At 43.2% G+C, this 19,630-nt stretch overlaps 1 protein-coding gene across 1 annotated transcript in view; it reads left to right on the top strand.

Annotated features, from left to right (window-relative positions):
• Nucleotides 1-19,630, top strand: part of LOC124179225 — a 309,079-nt gene that overhangs the window by 95,691 nt on the left and 193,758 nt on the right. Inside the window, exons 5-6 of the mRNA XM_046563427.1 lie at nt 13,838-14,656; nt 17,167-17,933. Of these exons, the coding sequence (XP_046419383.1) occupies nt 13,838-14,656; nt 17,167-17,933 (1,586 nt within the window). The remainder of the gene's footprint in view (nt 1-13,837; nt 14,657-17,166; nt 17,934-19,630) is intronic.

Raw genomic sequence — 19,630 nt, 5'->3', positions numbered from 1 at the left:
TTTTTACAGTCAAATATGTAATAAATAAATGATTTTCATTCCAAGACCAAGTTTCATTATTATTCTGTTCCAAATCCTCAATGCGATTGATTAGAATAACAGACTCCATTTTTTTAAACAAAATATCAGAATTTCAACGTGCGACTAAAGTTCTGTTTTGTTTTCGTCAAATAAAATAGAATGACCAAAAAATGATAAGGATGAACAGAATCTGGGCAAAGATCACCGACAATATCAATATTGTGAAAAAAACGGCTGAATAAGACGGTAAATATCCAGTAAGGAAAAAAACCCGGCTATAAGTGGGACAGTAAATTCAACCCAGCGAATGATTACAATCGAATGTTGATGAAAAGAGAACCGCAGCGAAAGTGGCGAGTCATAAATCGAGGTGTCTCAGAAACGTTTGGCCCTTTTCGGTTTTGCGGATCTATAGCAATAGGTATATATTGGAGTTAGAAAAGAAATTCGACTTTTTGTGGGCAGAGAAAAGCCCCGGGAGAAAACAATTAACGTGTCAAAATGCCGAACGATCCAGAGAAAGCCACGTTGCGGTCTGGTTCGCGAACAAAAAACTTGACCCCAGAGTTTTTCTCCGCGTCTCGAGGTTGCGGGAAAATTCAAGAGGTCCAATACTGAAAATGTATGTATTGTAAATACAGAAGGCTACCTGTAGCGGTTTCATAACATGAAAAAATACAGCCGTATTTTCTCACGCAGCATCAACGGACTGCTTCATTTTTAAAGTAAATTAATAAATCATTAAATTTTTTATCCCAACTCTCAAATGTTCACCTGTGATGGAAAACTTAATGTTCCCGCTTTTGACTGTACAATTTCGGAAGAGCTTTTCAAACGGGTATCAAGATATCCGCTCCTCAACAATAGCGAAAAGCTGAATATCAGCGAAAAGAAATGATCCAGACCAATTTCAGGGTCGGTCATCGATTTTCTTGAGTGCATCGGTCGGATGTGAGAGACCGTTACTCAAGTTCGATTGGGTCGGGCTCGAAGTTATGCGGAGGGAGGAAAGTTTTCAAGGGAAAAGCGTCGGTGTTGTGGACGCGAGGAGGGCGTGACGGAAGTTTTTGAGTAGTTTTGAATAAAGTCTCGCGTGCCTTTTTGCCCGTGATGTTGCAGGAGCAGGCGAGTCAAGCGATGCAGCAGCAACGTCGAGGGCAGGACAGGCAACTTGATGGATTTTAACCCTGGACCGTATTCGATTACCGTCCCCCGATAATCTATTATAGTTCTTGCTTACCGCGTGTCCTCGTCCCATCGGTGACTAGTAAGTTTTAAGGAATTTATCAAATCGGATAGCACGACTTTCTCGTTCCTCCATCCAGATTCCTCTCGGCGACTTCATCCCTCAGTCGTAACGAACAAATGTTACACCTGCGGGTGAAAATAGCGAAAAACAATTGCCGAAGTGCACTTCAATCGGAGCACGTGTTACACGTTGGACCGAGTACAGTGCGGCAAAGTGGCATCAAACCGGGAGGAACAAACGATACTTCTTCTCGTCGATTGTGGGAATTGCTACGAGGAGACAGAAGCGCCGAGAAAAGAGATAGAGAGGGAGAGAGAGGGACAGTGAAAGAGAGAGGGCTGCAGTCGGGATGGGTTGGCGGTCTCGGCTGGTGGGAAACCCCTTTAATCTTCTCGGATCAAACAAATAGCGAAAAGCACCGCGAAGTGCGTTGAGCCGACAGTCGTCGGAACGTTCGAGGACATGATTGCTTCGCGCCATCGACGCCCGCTCGTTTACTGACGAACTCTTGCACCTACATACGAATATCCGCATACCCACTAGTTTGTAATCTCGACTGCGGCAACAACGAGGAGGAACAAACCTCTAATGGTATTTCAAAGCTGACGAATAAGCGTCGAGGAAATTACACCGTAATTAAAAAATCACTTCGACACTCTTTTTCCAACAACGTGCAGTGGATACCAAGTGTGCCTATGCGGATCTGCTCTCGGGAATCGGAAAGTCCCGCTGAGTAACTGCGGATATCAAAGGACTACTTCCAGTTTGGATAAAAACCCCCGAGTCAACCCCGGGTGGTCGTTCACCAATATAACGTGTGAACTACTAATTGAACACTATTTAAATCCGACGTGAAACATCCTCTGGCAAACCCAGATGATTTCGAAAATATGCAGATTCCTGATCCTGCTCAACAGTCGTTATTGGTGTTTACCTTAAACACGTTTTCACTGCTTCCAACGTGTCATTTTGACCCACACTGAGCCCAGGGCCCACGACACCATCGGATTAGCGCCAGTGGTCGGTGCACGATTCTATCTTACGTAGGGATCCATCTGTTAGACCAAGCAAACATACCTCTACACGTGTAGACAGAGGCTGGGCCTCCGGCACATCAGTCATCTCACCACTGCGTCTCACATGCATGCGAGTGAGTGGAGTACCCATGTGTTCCTCGCGTCGACGTAATCGAGCACCAGGTGTCCACGTGACATCGCCTAACGAAGGACCATCGCCCCAATGGAAAAGCGGTAGGGAAGCTGCTGGAGCAGCCAAGGTTTGAAGAGAAGCGAGAAAGAGAGATAAAGTGTAGCACGAGCGAGCGACGAGGGAGAACGACTTGCGCGAAATCCCTGCGTAATGATCAGCGTACCCTGTCCTCTGACCTTCTCCCTTCAACCCCCTCAGAATTGTTGTTTGGTCTGTTTAGATCGTTTCGTTCGTTAGCTCGTTGGACGAGTAGAGGCTGGATTTACTCGCGATGGATTGCGGGTACCAGTGCTCGTTATGCGCCATCTCCACCCCTGCAAAGCGTCGTCCTCTTTCTCTTCGCTTGATGAAGTTTCTTTCTCCTCTGACCAGAACCTTTTCATATCAAGTTTTCTTCCACGAGGGTGAAGGAGGAAGCGATCATCCATTTCGGGGTGAAAACTGGAGGTGACAAGAATTCGCGCTGAGGAAAGAAGAAATGAGTTTCGAGTGAGAAATATCCTTCATGTTGTCGTTTGTGAGACGCTGATGCGATCAGGAAATATTGAATTTGCCACTTCCGCAACTGCGCTCTACTCAGGAAATTACAACTTTACGAAATGCCAATCGATACTAGGATGCTGGAGGGCCCCTCTTCTGACACCCTCAACGCTTTCTTGTCCCACAGCTGCCACCACTGTAAACGCCTTTGCATTGCGACCTCGGTAACCACAAATCGGCGAGTGCCTGAGCTGGTTCTGTGGTCTTGAACTCAGAATGAACGCCAATTATCACCCACCCATTCTCTCTTTGAGCTTGTGTTTTCATATTTTCATTTCCGCTGGAAATTGAAGTGATTCTTGTACAGTCTTCAACGGTATAAGTCAGAGCAATTACTTTGTTAGGACTTGAACAAAAGAAGAAGTATTGATTTCACCTATTCGATAACAGCAACTCTGCGTGATCTTGTGTTCAAATCTAGGTACTGACTGCAGTTCAGTAGGAGTTTAATGTGTTGTAGATTCTCGCCCAGCAGTTACAGAGCATATTATCGTTCGGACCATGACTCTCAGTTCCGTTGTTTTCCTTCAATCTTCTATCTCGTTTTCCCTGTTCTTTATGGTTCCGTTTGAAAGAGGGAGAAAAAGCAGTAGCAGGAAAAAAAAAATTGAAGGCAAAAGAAAAACAAGACGGAAAAGAAAAAAACGAAGAGGGAATCCACCCCATCTACCGTTGTAGAATTATCTGGACACCCGGCGTCCTGCGGGCCTGTTGAAACCCACAAAGCAAACACGTGCCAGTACCAGGAGTACTACCGGCTCTTGCCAAGGGAAGGTAAAAATCCCCAAAGGAAAACAGTCGGGTTTGAAAGCCTTGGCGGTCCATTTTCCTATCCTAGTACCACTGGTCCGTCTGTCGGCTTTATCCACTCGAGTTAAGCGCTAACGTGCAATTGATTTCAGGCTGGCAACTGCACCAAAAATCGAGGATTTTTATATCTTCGGAATCGTAGGCTTAGCTGAAATTTAATTCTAGTTTAAAGTATCCTTCATCCGTTCAAACGGGCTGTTCGTAATCGTTTTCACTGTGATTACGAATGCAAATTTGTCTACAACGTATTAGAACCGTTTGTTCCGCATATGCCGTGGAGCCCCTCCTGATCATAAAATCCAAAAAATGGCTTGAAATCAATCGAGCAAATGGGCTCGAAGGTCTGAACCACCTACGTTACAACCGTGCATCGATAGAGGCGCAAGAATATATCGACACTTGTTACTTTACCGAGTAACCAGCCACTGAATTTTCTCTTAACCAAACTACACAAAAGTCAATTTCCTCCTTCTCTTCGTCGACAACGATCGCGTCTTAAAACCAGACGACGATCCATTGTTCACAAGGTTGGTAATTCCGTTGGACCTCGGTGCATGATGCACCCGGATCCAACACCGGGTTCAGCGTATTCAGTCTTCCGCAATATCCCCTTCACAGCCAATAGGGCATAGCTAATAAGGAGTACATAAAACGGCGAGGCGAGCACCGTGAGTCGAGAATATGTGTGTCCGTAATCCTCGTGTAACTGACCATAAAACTTGGAATGAGCTAATATTATGCCGAGCAAACTTTTCAACGAGTCAAACAGCTCGGGAGACGCTGAGTAAACGGAACCATGCGTACTCAACTCCTTCGTCAGTTAGCCAGTGGTACACACACCTCGATAAATGACCGACGCTGTCGACGGGTCAGGTCAACTGTGTCACGGTCGATTTGCATTGGACGTGAAAAAATGTTTTCTCCATTTCTGTATCCCCGTTACCCGGAATCGATTGATCAATATCCGTCGTTCCTACCCTCTTTGCACTTTCGGTTCTTCTCTCGCTTCGCCGGAAGTAATTCCTGAATCCGTGGATTAATAATTTCCTTATACAATGTCGCGTTACGGGACTCTCGGTATTAAAACCATTGTCTCGTCGCTTTTGTTTCGGGGTAAACGAAGCGGTTCTCTTATCCTCTTGTTTCGTTGTTTGTCAACTTGCGTCAAGTATTATCTGTTTCTCTTTTTTTTCTTCCCCCGCTCTTGAAATTCTTTTCTTCTTGTTTCAGCTTTTTTTTTCTTCCTACGACGCGTATTTCCGTTTCGTTTCGAGTCCCTTTTTCTCGCTCGTCATCGACTACGCGTTTCCTTTTGCCTCGTTGGCTATGTTTTGGCTTGAAATAATAACGCGAGAAAAAAATCAGGCCAAAGACAGACAAACGAGAGACGCATTTTAGCCTGAGTTAAAGGCGTATTCAACGTGTTTCATATTAATATCAGCGTTGAAGAAGATGAGTGAAAAAAAATTAATGATCAGACTGGTACATATTTATTAACGTACAAATGCAACCACGATTATCCGAGATGGGAAACTATAAGTTCTTTTCCATAGAACAGTGAAAAGCATTTCATAGTGTGCACTGAGATGAAAAGCCTACGATGAGATAAATTTTCATCCGCCTCATTTGACCGTGTATCTATGGTGTTAGAATATTTTTACGAAACGCCAAAGCTTTGAGAATATTGAATATATACGGGTAATACGATATTGCGACAGCGAATCGTTGCTCTGTGTCGTGTTTTTCTTTCGTTCGCAAAAAGCTTTTGCGAAAGCTCACCGTTGCGGATATTATATGTATATACGAAATTGTGAACAAAAATATAACGGTCAATGGAACGAAGGAGAAAAACACACACGCAAGAAAAAAAAAAGAAATAATTGAAAATATGAAATTTAACAACTGAAAGCTCGTTCTGCCGTTAAAATTGTCCTTGTTCACTCTTTTGTTTGATGTCAGGTCACTCGGTGGATTGGTCACTGAATGGCCACAGGCAGAGAGGAGAGACTGTCCCTTTCAAACGTCCAAAAATTGTGATAAAATTAATCCTCCATTTGCAAGAGCCTTCCAATGTTTATCCTGGACAAAAATTTTAATTCGACAGTTACATAACGCGCTTCCCTTGTTTTTGCATCCTGCTGATGGAAAGTCAATGAAACCGTGCAAGCCAGAGTCAAAAGGAATTTTAAAAACGAAACCAGGATCGACGGCAGAAAGGAATTTCACTCTTTAGGGCGAAACCTACATCCCAGTCAACGCGCAATGTCATAAAAAAGGGAAAATAACCTGCGAAATTTTCGTCGTAAGTGACAGAAAATCGTTGTATTAATAATCACAGCGCATCGTCTTCGTAAATTACGGATGTATCGCAGATTTCGAAACAGCTCGGGGCTTTGCCCTCGATTCTGAAGGAGGATAAAACGAGACGGGAGGGCTGCGGTCCATTCAGCTTCCTCCCCAACCGGGAATACGAGTTGTTTATTCTCCCTGCGACGATTCTTTTATCCGTCCGAAGATCCGCGGGTGGTTGTATAAGGGACGTGAGCGGCGGGTATATACGATTGCCAGCGAAGCTTTCCAATTCGTAAACTGATTAAATATTCAATTAGTTAATAAATTGCACTGCCAAGCAAGCAGTGGCCGAGAGTCGTGCTCTGCCTGCGTTGCACTTCCGCAGTATAAGGAATATTGTAGAATTTTCTAGTAGCTTTTGTCTGATTGTTTCCTACGCCAGTGCGGGCTTATAGGTGTATACCTGTACCGTAGTGTTTGAATTGAATTGGCAGCAACAACTATACAGCGAACGTTGAGTGATCATGAATTCTTGAACGTCGTTTATTCGCAAATTTTATTTCTCACGATCCGTGGAAAACTTGTAATTTTCATTTCATTCGGAGAAGAACACAATTTTTGCGATATTTTCTGTCTCAATTTTCTTCGAATCGTAATCAGAATCTCAGAGCATTTATAACTCTACTCCGCTCTCTTCGACAGTCATTCCTGATCGACATTTGGTGGGTTGTGAAAATTCCACGAACCGACCAAAAGCTCGTCAAAGTCTCGCCGTACAGCGGTGGAAGAAAAATAACGACCAGTCACTCGTGACTCTAAGGGTGAACTCAGCTCACGTTGCGCAGAATCATCCCCTGATCTATTAATTGCGTGATTTTCCACCCCAGCGTAAAAGAAGGATAAGCATGGGATTCGAAAGTCCTGGGGCGAGGATTAGGAACAGGTACAACCCGAGGCGTCAATATGGATTATCGGCTTCACCGTCTCACTGGAATTTCTTTCCCGTTGGACGGACCGATGCCTGGATCAGAGTGTCCGGAAAAAAAGATTCACTACTCTCAGTTCTAGAATCCGACAAGATATCCATGGTCCATGGAGTCTAAAGGAATTGAAATTATGAAAAACTTTCTTTGAAAATCTTCAGGCGAGAAAAGTCAGACCAAAAATTGAATCAGGAATTGTATGCACATAGAGGGTAGGAAGAACACGTGGAGGTGTGTACCAATTTTTTGTCCAAAAAAATTTTGTTGTTTGAGGATCTGAATAAGTAGCAATAAGTTCCCAAAGACAAACCCATTATCCAGAATTCACCGGTTTCCTGAACTCGTTACAAATCGTTGTCGGTTAATTTAACTGTAAGAAAGGAAAACAGATAGAAACGAACACAGTTGCAGTGAGAAGGTCTTCGGTCAGGGGTTGATGAGACGCAGGTTGTGGGGAGAGCCGTTTCAAATACACACACACATACACACACACAAGTTTGGGTCGGTGTTTTGATTACAGTCCCCTTTTTGCGGGCGTCATTCTTCTCGCCTTTCCACTTCCTGGGGACGCGATGACGCGTGCACGTCGTGTTTTATTATTCAGAGTGATCGGCAGGCGACCAGCTATCTCCATCTTCTTCTTCTTCTTCATCTTCTTCTTCTTCCCATGGCCTGAAAACCCGGCGCAAACTGAACCGTAAGAGATTGCCGTCCGTCATTTTCTTTCCCCTCTCTTTCTCTCGCTTGCTTCTTTCCGCTTCACACCAAAGAGACCCGCGGCTCTACCAGTTGTATTAAAATCACGTTTCATTACGCGCCTCCATGCTACCGGCCACGATGCAAGCCTCTTCCTTTCGGCACTTATAGCCGCAGATCGAATCGATTGGTAGTTTTGTCTCCGGATGCTGGAAACTGGCTAGCCCGACAGTTTGAGCCACCTGCTTGCAAGTGACTTAATGTCAGTCAGCGCTCAGTGACCCGAAGGTGAGCAGCGGTTGGTTCCATTGCTTTCAGGGTGGATTCCGGGTTTGGAAAATGAGAACCGAGGGAATGCCGGAGGCATGAGTCTCAGGGAAAGTGTTTCGGACGGTTTCCGGTAAGGCTAATCGATCAGCAACCCGGTTATCGGCTCGTGGCTACGAACCATCTTCTTCTTCTTCTTCTTCTTCTTCTTCTTCTTCTTCTTCTTATTCGAAATGCGTCAGAGCATAAAGAGAAGCGGTCAAGGGATGCCGGGAGGAAGATACCGCCTGGAATTTCCTCGGAGAAATTACGTCACTGCTCCTCTTGCCCGGTGCGGTAACTCCATCCGTTGAAACGGAGCCAAGGCGACTCTGTCGAGGCATGTAAAAGGCGAAAAAACGAAGCGAGATATGTCCCGTTTTCGTTCTCTACACTTGTTTATACAGCGTGAATTTATCGGACTGAGTCTGAAGGGTTGTGACGTAAGGATATTGTACTAGCTTCGTATATGAATTCACTGTTCGGTTATGAATTATTCATGCAATACTGTACGAAACGCGCGTCCACTCGGGCCACTCGATGACCGCGATACTCGAACGGACTGAAAACAAACTTTTTAGTGATATTGATCATTCTCCGATGACCCCTACTTCCGAGGGGACCTTAAGAAGACGTCAAATCCATGGACCGCGACGGATTCCGGTGTTCAAACTACAGCCGGGTCGACGTATCTCATTCTAATGTTCTCGTACAGCCGGCTCTCGTGTCACGGAATTTAACGACCCAGGTTACACCTTAATAAAAAAAATGAAAATAAAAAAAAAAATAAAAAAAAATAAAACAAAAAGAAGAATGTCTCATACACACAGTTTGGAACACGGCATATTACTCGCGGGTAGAACCGGAGAGTCGTTTGTATTATACGCGCTGTACACTTGTATAATAATTTGTAAACGAGGCTCCGGACATTCTGAGTAATGCTCGAGAGCACTTCAAGCCTGCAGTCTCAACTTTCGTGGTGAAAATTATGTGCGCGTAAATCGTGAAGACCCCCGTTTTCAGGTACAAATTTTTTTTTATTTTTTTTTTTTTTTGTTTCTTTTTCATTTTATCTTTTACACAGAGCTATAAGAACCTCTTTCGACATAGACTCATTAAAAACGCTCCATGAGCATTCGGATTTTATTTCCCGTCCCGTGACCTTTTCGATATTTCCGGTGGACCGGATTAGATGGATGCGGAAAAATGTTGAACCTGTGATTTCCACGTGCTTTCTTTCATAGACGGACGCCAATTGATAGTGAAAGCAGTGTCGTTGCATATTAATTGGAGAGAAAGGACTCCTCGAATCTCGTCTAACCGCGCCTTTTCCGGGGATATAAATCGAGGTGACATGGACGTACGACAACCGCGATGTAGGCTTAAGCACTCTAATTTCCCACGCGTTCATCTCGGTGATACTTGTTAAAAGGTGCGCCGATCCTTCGCGGGAACCGTTTTACGTTTCACGTATGTGAAACTGTAGCTGAGAGCGAATTCTATAGGCTGGTGGACATAACCAGAGACTCGTTTCTGAAACAACGGAGAATAATTGTGGAGCGCCTATTTTTTCAAGGATATATCGTAACCACTCCCGCAAAGGCTTTCTCATCTGCGTAATATACTTATATACTGGCTCGCATTTGAGATCCACACTGAAAAAAATTTCATTAGTTAAAGTAACTAGAAAACTTCAGTGAAACATGTATCGTTAAAAAACTGTTTGAATATTGCTGGATACGCGTAATCATTTTGCGCTATTGTCGGTCTTTTTTTGCTAATTGCAACGCAAAATCAGTTTTTTCGGTTTACTCCACTTTCTTAGTTGAATAAAGCTTTAACGTCAATTTATTATTGCACAAGCATCAAATTTTCGCAATAGTTACAAGAAAATACAGCAGCAGCGATCGTAATAAGAAAGAATAGTAACGGATACTAGACTTTCCGGTAACAGTTAGAAAACTAATTTTCATTTTCTACCTAGAACCATATTTTTCGATTACGGTATAAAATGAAAATAGTTGAGGTCTGAGCGGTAACCGGAACAAAAAATTTCTCTCACAATCAAACTCGAGGCTTGAACTACATTTTTTTACGAAGACTCATGAAATTTGTATTTCATCAAATAATTTTATCTTGCTCTACGATAATTCATGACGACCAATATTTTTACAACATTTTCTATCAATCGCGAGTTTCTCAAATTTTATGAGATATTTATAAAGTTCCGAAAACTTCATCACGTCTCGTTACTACTGGAAAGTCAACCGCATACCTATGATTTCAATTTTGTTACTTTTTCTTGAAATTCACTCGATTCAATCGGTACTAATTAACCGCGTTACAAGTTTCGGAATGTATCATTGCGAATATTACAGTCATCGCGATTTCGCATTTGGGTTTCTGAAATACCGCAAAATTTCGGGTAGCTATTCGATTAACGTAGATTATCGAATTAACAAGGATTATTTTCGCACTGCATCCCACCTTGTATGTATGCGTACAAAACACGTAATAATACACAACCTGCAGGGCTGTATTCATTAAAATCAGTAGCTGTAAATCCACCGTCGGATATTATCAACGTAACACGTATAGTATTTTGCAAACTATTCGACCCGAGGATTATATTAACGCAGGCTCGACGTATATATAACTTCGTTCGGGCGATGGGTCGCGTGTTTACAAGTGAATACGAACACAATTATCTTCGTCCAGCCTCGCGTGCCACTGGATAATTTCATTTTCAAACTCGCAGATATCCGTGGAGGAGTTTCCCGATATCTTACTTGTCATCCTCGGCCTCTTAAGTCCGTAGTTTATTTCCACGTAAATGATTCCTTGCTGAACTACAATCAGCTGCTCATATGATTTGCCAAATCTGATATATTTCTGCTTCTTCTTCTTCTTATCATTATTATTATTATGTCAAAAATATAGTTGCACGCATCAAGAAAATTCCCCCAGAACTCTTGTTCATGTGACAGAACACGGAATGTTCGCAGAACGCGCGATGCTGCCTGTCTTCTCTCAAAAGCAATTTCCAGATCTGGTCTTCACCTCGGTGATTATATCCGAGCTACTAAAACCGACCGAGGCCATAAGGCCCGTAATTCCGGAGCTGTACGGGGTGTCGGGGTTCTGTGGGGGAGAATTTTTTTACGCCCTTCTAATTCCCCTCGCCGCAATTTGAAATAATCACAAAATCATCATTGCGATCTCCTAATTAATCCCTCGCCAAATTGCGATTACGTGCTTGCCTAAATGAGATATTGATTTGACTGTGTATCAGACGAAATCCAGAAAAAATGAGGCATAAAATGGAAAAAAAAAAACGAAGAAACGAATGGCGCTGCTAATTCGCACATGCCGCGATTATCAATCGAAAAATTTTGCAGCTAGATTGTCATCGGTGTAATATATTATACGTATGATTCAAAGTGGGTGCGGCGTAACGAATGCTCGTAACTCTTCGACTGCCAAATCCGTTCCCTCTTTTCATATAACACGCGAATGTCCGAGCACAGCTTCCTAATTGTATATGTATATTCGAGACGAGCTGGATATAAACAAGACTCTGTCGGTAGCTCGGCCGTCTGCGGTCTTCATTACTTCACTTCGCAACCTGTGAATATACCTACGTAGGCACGTATATCGTTCACACATTCACGCAGGGTATAATGCATAACCGCAGATGCCCCCGAGCCGATTCTCCCGCATAACTTGCGTCAGAGTGGTCGACTACCCGCCTTCCATCTACCCGGTGTCACGAAACTCACGAATCGGTCAAGAACGTTGATGGGAATTTAGATGCTCGTAACTGAAAAAGTTGTTTGCCTTATTGCGTATTTTTCAGTTGAATCAAAAATTAAATTCAATGGATTGTTCACTTTTTCTATAATTCGTTAAACAACAAGCGAAGTAACAGAGAGTAAATCGCTCTTTCAAGTCCTTTGCATGATTTTTCGCAGCAAAATAATGATCGAGAATAAGGTAAAAGCAGAAAAACAAAAAATAATTGAAAGATTAGGATCGACGTAAAATCAAAGATTCCTCAAGGTTTTCAGATTATTCACATTTCCTTATCATCTGACAAGAACGTTCGATTTTTTAAGCTTTCAACTCACAGCTCCAATCTTTCTGAAACTCCTCGACGGTCAGTGCAGACCGAAATACGGAGTTCTCAAAGAGTTGTGTGCGAGTGGATCCGTAACCACGTTGACCCCGTAGCCCGAGGCTCGACAGTGTTCTGGAAAGGTGAAATTTTTACCAAGATCCAGTTCAAGGTGCAGCGAACGCTGCCTAATTAATCCGGCCCGAAGTTGTAATTACGTCGAGCTGGATATTTTGTGGTAGAATCCGGGTTTCTGGCTAGCGAAGTATACATTTTACAACGATTTCGAAAAAAACGTGATCGCAATTTTGATCAACACAATTCAAAAATCGTTCGTTTATATTTTCCATCTACGATCGCATTTCGTGCAATTTAATAGCCACGACGATATGCGTGATACGCTAGCAAAAATATTACAGGTATCCATACGTTTTATGCGTCTGATCGAGTGTTTACAACTACATCGCGGCCGTTAATTCTGGGATGAAACCGTGAAACGCGTTTAAACGGAGGTCCCGCGTGGCCAATAAAAGCACCAAAACCACCGCGAGCTGCACGGCAGTCGAATCCAGCGGTTATGGAAACATTCGTTCAAAACGCGTAGGGCACGATTTCGTTGCACGGTGCCAGACTTCGTCCAAAAAAAAAAGAAAAAAAAAAAAAAAACGGTGAAAAAATCGAAGAGTAAACGAGAGCGAAGTGAAGGGGGACAAAACAGGAGCTTGTTTAATGAATAATATCCAAGGGGGGCGTTTCTCTTCTATCCGAAAGAGGAACACATTTGCAGGGGTGAAATCGGGGTGCGATTCGTAAGCTCATCTCTGCAGGATTTCAGGAACCAGGCGATGGGCGAAAGAAGTTCCACGCCTCTGATCAGAACCGGTTCGCACCTCGTCGACGTGATACGTTATACGTGGACCGCATTTTCGATGCGGTAGATACGCGGAGGGATTCAGGGCTTTGGGGCATCGCGAAGTTGGCTGTTAATCGCACGATTTTCTCCCTGCACTCCATCTTACCCCTGCGATGCTGCGGCCTCGGTATTATATCTCCGGACGGATCTGGATATTATAAGTTTCTCCGAGGAATATTTTTTTCTTATTATCATTTTTCATCTTTTTTCTCTCATTCCTTACAGTTGTTTTTCAACTACCTTCGACTTATCGCTAAATTATAACTTCTGGTCAGGGAGCTGCGGTCGAAAACAACTCAGCGATTCATCGCGCCAAGTTTAACCCGGAATCTGGCGATCATGATTCCTCTGCTTCTGCAGTTGTTGTATTGCACCACCTTCGCAGTTTCTATAGAAATCGATGTAGAATCCGCCGCAAATAGTAGTACAACTATGAGAGTTACATATAGATACAGATACCTACTACCGACACTTACCGACATCTTACCCCGACTCGAACCCATGATGTCACCGCGATCAATCCCTGCTTTACCTACCCACAGGTCAAAATCGCGAAAAAGGGTTTGAGTCCGGGTAAGATGTCGGTAAGTGTCGGTAGTAGGAATCTGTATTCAGAACTCTCGTAGCTATACTCATGCAAATCAGCCGCTGAACAATTTCATTCCTGAGTCAGCCTGACGGTGGAATCGAATTTCTGGTTGTAGATAAACATGGAGGCGGTGACATCCACGGACTACAACTCGGCTAACCTCAGTCGAAACTTCAATCAGGTCGGCTTCAACACCTACAATTATTCTCAGTTCGAGCAAAAGATGCGGCCAAAGCAGATCCTCAAGTACGGAGGCGACGAGTACAACGGCAGCTTGGACTACGCGCACCACTCGCAGAGGAATACCTCGAAGACTGGGGGGCGGCACGACTCCAGGAACGGCTCGAAACACCCGCCGGAGGGTTTGGCACGTTTCGAAGAGCGATACACCCGGAGCCGTTCGCAGCCAGAGAGGCAGCACCAAACGCAGAACGAAACGCGCTCGAAATCGCAAGATTCGCGTGAGCTGACCTTCTTCGAGATCCGGAGGCCGCAGCTCGGGGGGCAGCGAGACGTTGGGAGAAACGAGCTCAAGTTCTACGAGATCGACGGCCCGCCACCACCGCCGCTGGAGAAGCTAGGCAAAGAGGGGAAGTCGGCCCAGTCGGAAAAGGGCGATAAGCGGGGGGGCGAGAAGGAGCATAACAACCCTAAAAACAATCCAAACGGAGTTACCGATCAGGGTAAGCCTGTGCCTCCGAAATACGACCCAGGACGAAACACCTTTGAATCGTTTGCCGATGCCCAGATACCGAATTACAAGAAACCGCAGCCCGTCTCTGTCGTCGAACCCCCCAAGTATCGACCCTATGACCGACCTCCCAGGTATCAGGAAGCTCCTCCCAAGGCCGAACCGCCCCCCAAGTACCTTCAGGATCCTCCGAAGTATTCTGAGATCGCCAAGAGGCAGCAGGAAGAATCGAAACGGGCCCAGGTGAGAATTGACGAATGATTTTCTCCCTTGTCCTTTCGTTTTTTGATATTTACCCAATTGTAATAGAAACGGGTGATTAATAGAATAGAAAAATCGCGTTAGTACTCGAGATTTTCTAATTATCTGCAGTGTAACTCGTCGTATGTTATTATCATTACTTTTATGTATTCACTAATTGTAAGGTGGTTTCGATGTTCGTTTAGCGTTTTACATTTTTCTCACCTCATTTCTTCATTTTTTAAATTTGGTCTGTTTTTTTATTTCTTTCTCGAGCACGTCGTGCTTTCACCGGAAGTACGTGCTTCACAGAATAATTGTATGATGCACCCGGTAATTTTCGACGTCGAGTCACGGAGTAGAGAAAATAATAATCGTGCATATTTGATAATTACCGATCGGCTAACGATTTTACTTTTTATCATTTTCTCTTTCGCTTTCTAGTTTTTACGAACATAACCCGCACGTCATTTTCTTTATTTTTCTTCAACCAATTTCTCTCGAGCATGTTTCACGGGGCTTATAGACATTTTTCACATTGAAAAGAAAATCCTCTTACACAGAACCAACTCACATCTATAGGCTAACGGAAATAAAAAAAAATTATAATCTGGCTCTCTCATAAAGCCTCTTATGTCAATTTTCGAACCGTAAACACAACGAAAATGTGTATAAGGTACGGAAAGAAAACAATAGACTTTAAGTATGTAAAAAAAAAAACCACATTTAATACCAGCTGAGACGTGGAGTTGATTTCTAATTTTTTTTTTTTTTTTTTTTTACCATTACCGTCGTTTTTGTGCACAGAAGAAAAAAACACAGATTCTCAATCTTATAAAGTGAACTAAGTTGTTCTAGAAAATCTGCCAGGAATAATGAAAATTCCAAATTCCATTCGTGAGCTTATTCTCGCAGGCCTAGCCTCTTTGTTTCCCGCTAGTTAATATTATCAACGTGTCAGTTTGAGACGGGAATGGATCCACCTCAATAAACAGAGACTAGTCCCGAAAACAAGACGTATACCACAGTTTCTGCAGACATGCACAGCAGTAATACGGTAGTGTTAATTAATTAGTTAATAGAGCTTTGTTAGGTGAAACAGACAAGCTGGAGAGCAATTCAGCCGTCTACTCACGTACCAGATATACATATATGTATAATATATACCGTATACGTATGTAATGTACGTGTAACACATCCTCGCAGATTCGTGCAGAGCTCCACAAACCTTAGAATATGTATTTCATGTTCTAAAATTTATAATTAATGACTGAAACTGGAAATTGAATAAATAGCTATCGAGGCACGGTTTTCGCACTAATCTAATCATCGATCGAATTTTGATTGCTGTGTCAATTTATGGGACAGAGGAAGAATATTTTCAAAATAACGACATTATTTTTGTCATGCGTTTTGCACTTATTTCGATACGGATAATTCTCATCTTACTTCCGATTCAAAATATTTTTTATAAGATTCGCAGTAATTATTGAAATTGATTCGATTCGATTGATCGTGAATCGATAGTTTATCAAACGATTTGATTTACAATGAATTATTAATTTGTTCACTGTGGAATTAGGAAGAATTACACCCTAAGTAAATTCATAAGATTGAAGGATGAATATTTCTTCGAATTGCGAACCGAGAGAGCAATATTTTTCTTACCAACTTCATTGCAGACTCCACATCGAGTATTTATCAAATTTTTCCTATTTTTTCATTACGCTTCTAGCGTGAAATATTTAATTTTTCAATATCATACGAACGCCTTGATTAAGATCAACAATCACTATCAGAATTGAATTGAGGAATGCAAAAAAAAACAGTTCGTCCGAATAAATTTGTAGAAAATATAGCAAAAGCATCGATGAATCCATCGATGATTATTATTTCGATACTCAATTCTCTTGCTGTTATGTATTTTTTTGAAAACTGTCGAAGCTTGTAAATACGTATTAAACTATTCGACGAATGCGAATCACGTGACTATCTAGTATTCGGTTAAAGATGCCCTGATCGATTTTGACGTTGAAGTAAACATCTCAAAACATCACCGACCACGTATCTCAAACTCAAAACAGGGCGTAAAAGCCCCATTCTATGCAAAATTCTAAACAATAAAACTTTCCGATAAATTTTCAATTGCCGCAGAAACAAAGAAATGGCACTGATTCTACGAAATCGCAATAGTGTATTCGTAGAATTCATGCCATTTCGTTATATTTCTGCGTCAAATGAAAATGTGTCGCAGTGTTTTTTGTTCAGAATTTTATACAGAATGGGCCTGTTGAGCTCTTTTTCGATTTTGAGATACTCGGACTTCGATATTTGTAGATACAAACGTCAACGTCGAAATCGAGGAGGGCAGCCCCATAAATCGCAAATTATCGATTTCCAACCCGTCAAATATCCCCGCGACGTCGTTACGCTAATAGAAAATCCGCGGTGCTTAATCCCCGTCTCTGGTACACAGAGCCGTGTTGTTATGTGTCTTTTGTTGACGATCGTAGGAGGAAAGGCGACGTCGAATCGGGATCCGAGGATTGCAGCAGGCGCCGGTACCAGAGACAGGAGGCGTGCCTCTCCTCGCCAGTGTAACGCCGACCGCGCGCGAAGCAGGACGGGTAGCGTCGCGTCAGCGCCCTTCCCAAAAGCAGAGCGACGTGCGTCCAAGGGTTGAATCGTCTTTCGAAACGGTCAAGTGCAGTGATGACCTCGGAGACCAGCAGCATCAGCATCAGCAGCAGCAGCAGCAGCAACAGCCGGTCGACGTGGTGCTCGTGACGGTGCAGGACGCGAAGCCGGAGATGTTGAAGACCCAGGTGGGCCTCAAGGGGACGCCGGAACTGGGCCCGGTGGTGAAGTGCGGTGAGAAGTCGAACAATCCTCACGAGAAGTCGATGATCAAGGCCAAGCAGGTCGAAGGGGGCGTCAAGTTTTACGGGGAGGTCAAGTCCGGCTACGACTTCAAGTCCTACGGCAGCATAGACAAGCCGCCCCCTTCATCGGCCCACGAGAAGAGCCACGCGAAGAGCCTTCCAGGGTACAACGTCACCCCCGCGAAACCGGGCGTCGAAACATCGGGAAAAATTGTTTACAGTGACAAGTACAGTGACAGCAATGCCTACGATCGTAATAAACATTTTTATAATCACCGTGCCGCGCACCCGAAACCGAACGTATTTCAGGTCTATCAGGAGACCAAGTACTCGTACAATGTCAGCGGTGTTCCTGGTACTCCTGCTCAGGCCAGTGCTGCGGCAGCTTTCTTCGCTAGGTAAGTCAATTTTGTAATATTTCATTCCGCGAGTAACTGCTCGCCAGTGTCTTTGAACAATTTTGTTCACCTGTCCCAGTGTCGAAGCCGAGGTCGATCACTATCGCTTGACGGTGTAACAAGTGGTTTCGAGTCACTGTAATCACTTGTTCCGAAGTCATGAGGTTCAGGTCGGCAACGTTGACGTATAATGTAACGAAGTAGTGAAAAAAAAAAAATTGAAAGCTTCGGAGGTGTTGGATTTTTGGTATTTTTAATGTATTTCGCTTCGTTATACTGTTTAAGGAATTTCAGACCGTCCTACAATAGCGAAATAACGATTTTAACTGAGAATTCATCGTCACGTCAACGTTATCAACATTAATCACATCCAAAATCGATATTCACGAACGCGAACACCGTAAAAAAAAAAAAAAAATTCCCATGTTTTCTATTTCAAACTCATGGCCCTGTTGCATATATCACTTTTTTACTGCGCGCAGAATTTAAATACAGAATCATTTTACTGTTCACTTTCAAGCGTTGTACATGTACTACTAATTTTTCACCAGGCTGACGTTAGTAACGTTGACGTAACGAAACATCAGAGAAAAAGTTCGTTACTGTGTGTTATTATTTTATTATTTGTGCAATTTTAGAATGACTTTCAAGCGGTTGGCTTTTCAAAATATGAGCATGTTCTCTTCGTTATAGTAGTACACTAATTCCGAGACAATTCTAAACGTGTAAAGTTAGTACAACGTTACCAACTTCAGCCTTACAGATTTTTTCGAAGTAATCCAATTTCGAACTGATCTTGACATTTATTGGATTTCAATAGTCTTTCAGAATGACTCCGTGTGCTTTTATTTTGATTTTAAAAAACGAATCATCGATAATCTCACGAGGTCAATAGTCCGTCCAATGAAAAGAGAGTATCGCAGTCAGTGTGAAATCGTTAATGACTTCTTCTGCTCAGCCAAGTAACTATTTTCATTACATCGTTTGTTGCCCTCGTGTTATATCGACTGAATCACGCTCACCTCTGGCTTCAAATCCCTCGAACTTCCGGCATCTTCGACACCGCCGATAAGCACACATTATACTGTACTGATAATCTCTAGTTGGAATGGGCGATCTCATTGATTCCCGATCTAAATCTCATTCTCGAACGCTTTTCCTTTCTAATTATCACTTCACACCCTCGAATTGCGGATATAATCGCTGCGGGATCTAGCTACATCAGCAAACGCCAAATTACCGGTTATAGTCAAAATTTGTACCTTTAGTACAGTCCATTCAATCGAAATGTTTTCCCTGAAATGGTCAGAAAACTTCACTTTAGAACGACAGATTAACACGCGATAACTACGATCCTCGTTAACGCCATAAAAAAACAAAAAAAAATACGTTATCATCCCGCGTTTGAAGCGTCAGGAAAGTTATCCCTCATTTGCAAAACAGAGATCGAAATGCGAATGCGCAGGCATTGCATGTACCTGACCCAGGGAGGGACAAGTCGAGGGACAAGTTAATGCTATCGGAGCGTCCGTGGTGCTGTACGACTTGTTACCAGGCACCCTTTGAGATGTAAAGTATAATAAGAGAGAGGAGAGAGGTAGCAGCGGGTGGGAGATGAGGAGCGAGAAAGAGGAGGAGTGAAAGAGAAAGAGAGAGAGAGACGGAACAACCGGCTGCCGGTTCGTTTTATTTCATTT

The sequence above is a fragment of the Neodiprion fabricii genome, chromosome 3 (assembly GCF_021155785.1).
Source record: "Neodiprion fabricii isolate iyNeoFabr1 chromosome 3, iyNeoFabr1.1, whole genome shotgun sequence".
In the NCBI taxonomy this organism is placed as follows: Eukaryota; Metazoa; Arthropoda; class Insecta; order Hymenoptera; family Diprionidae; genus Neodiprion; species Neodiprion fabricii.
Note: the sequence above shows the minus strand (reverse complement) of the source record. Positions and strands in the feature narration are given on the sequence as shown.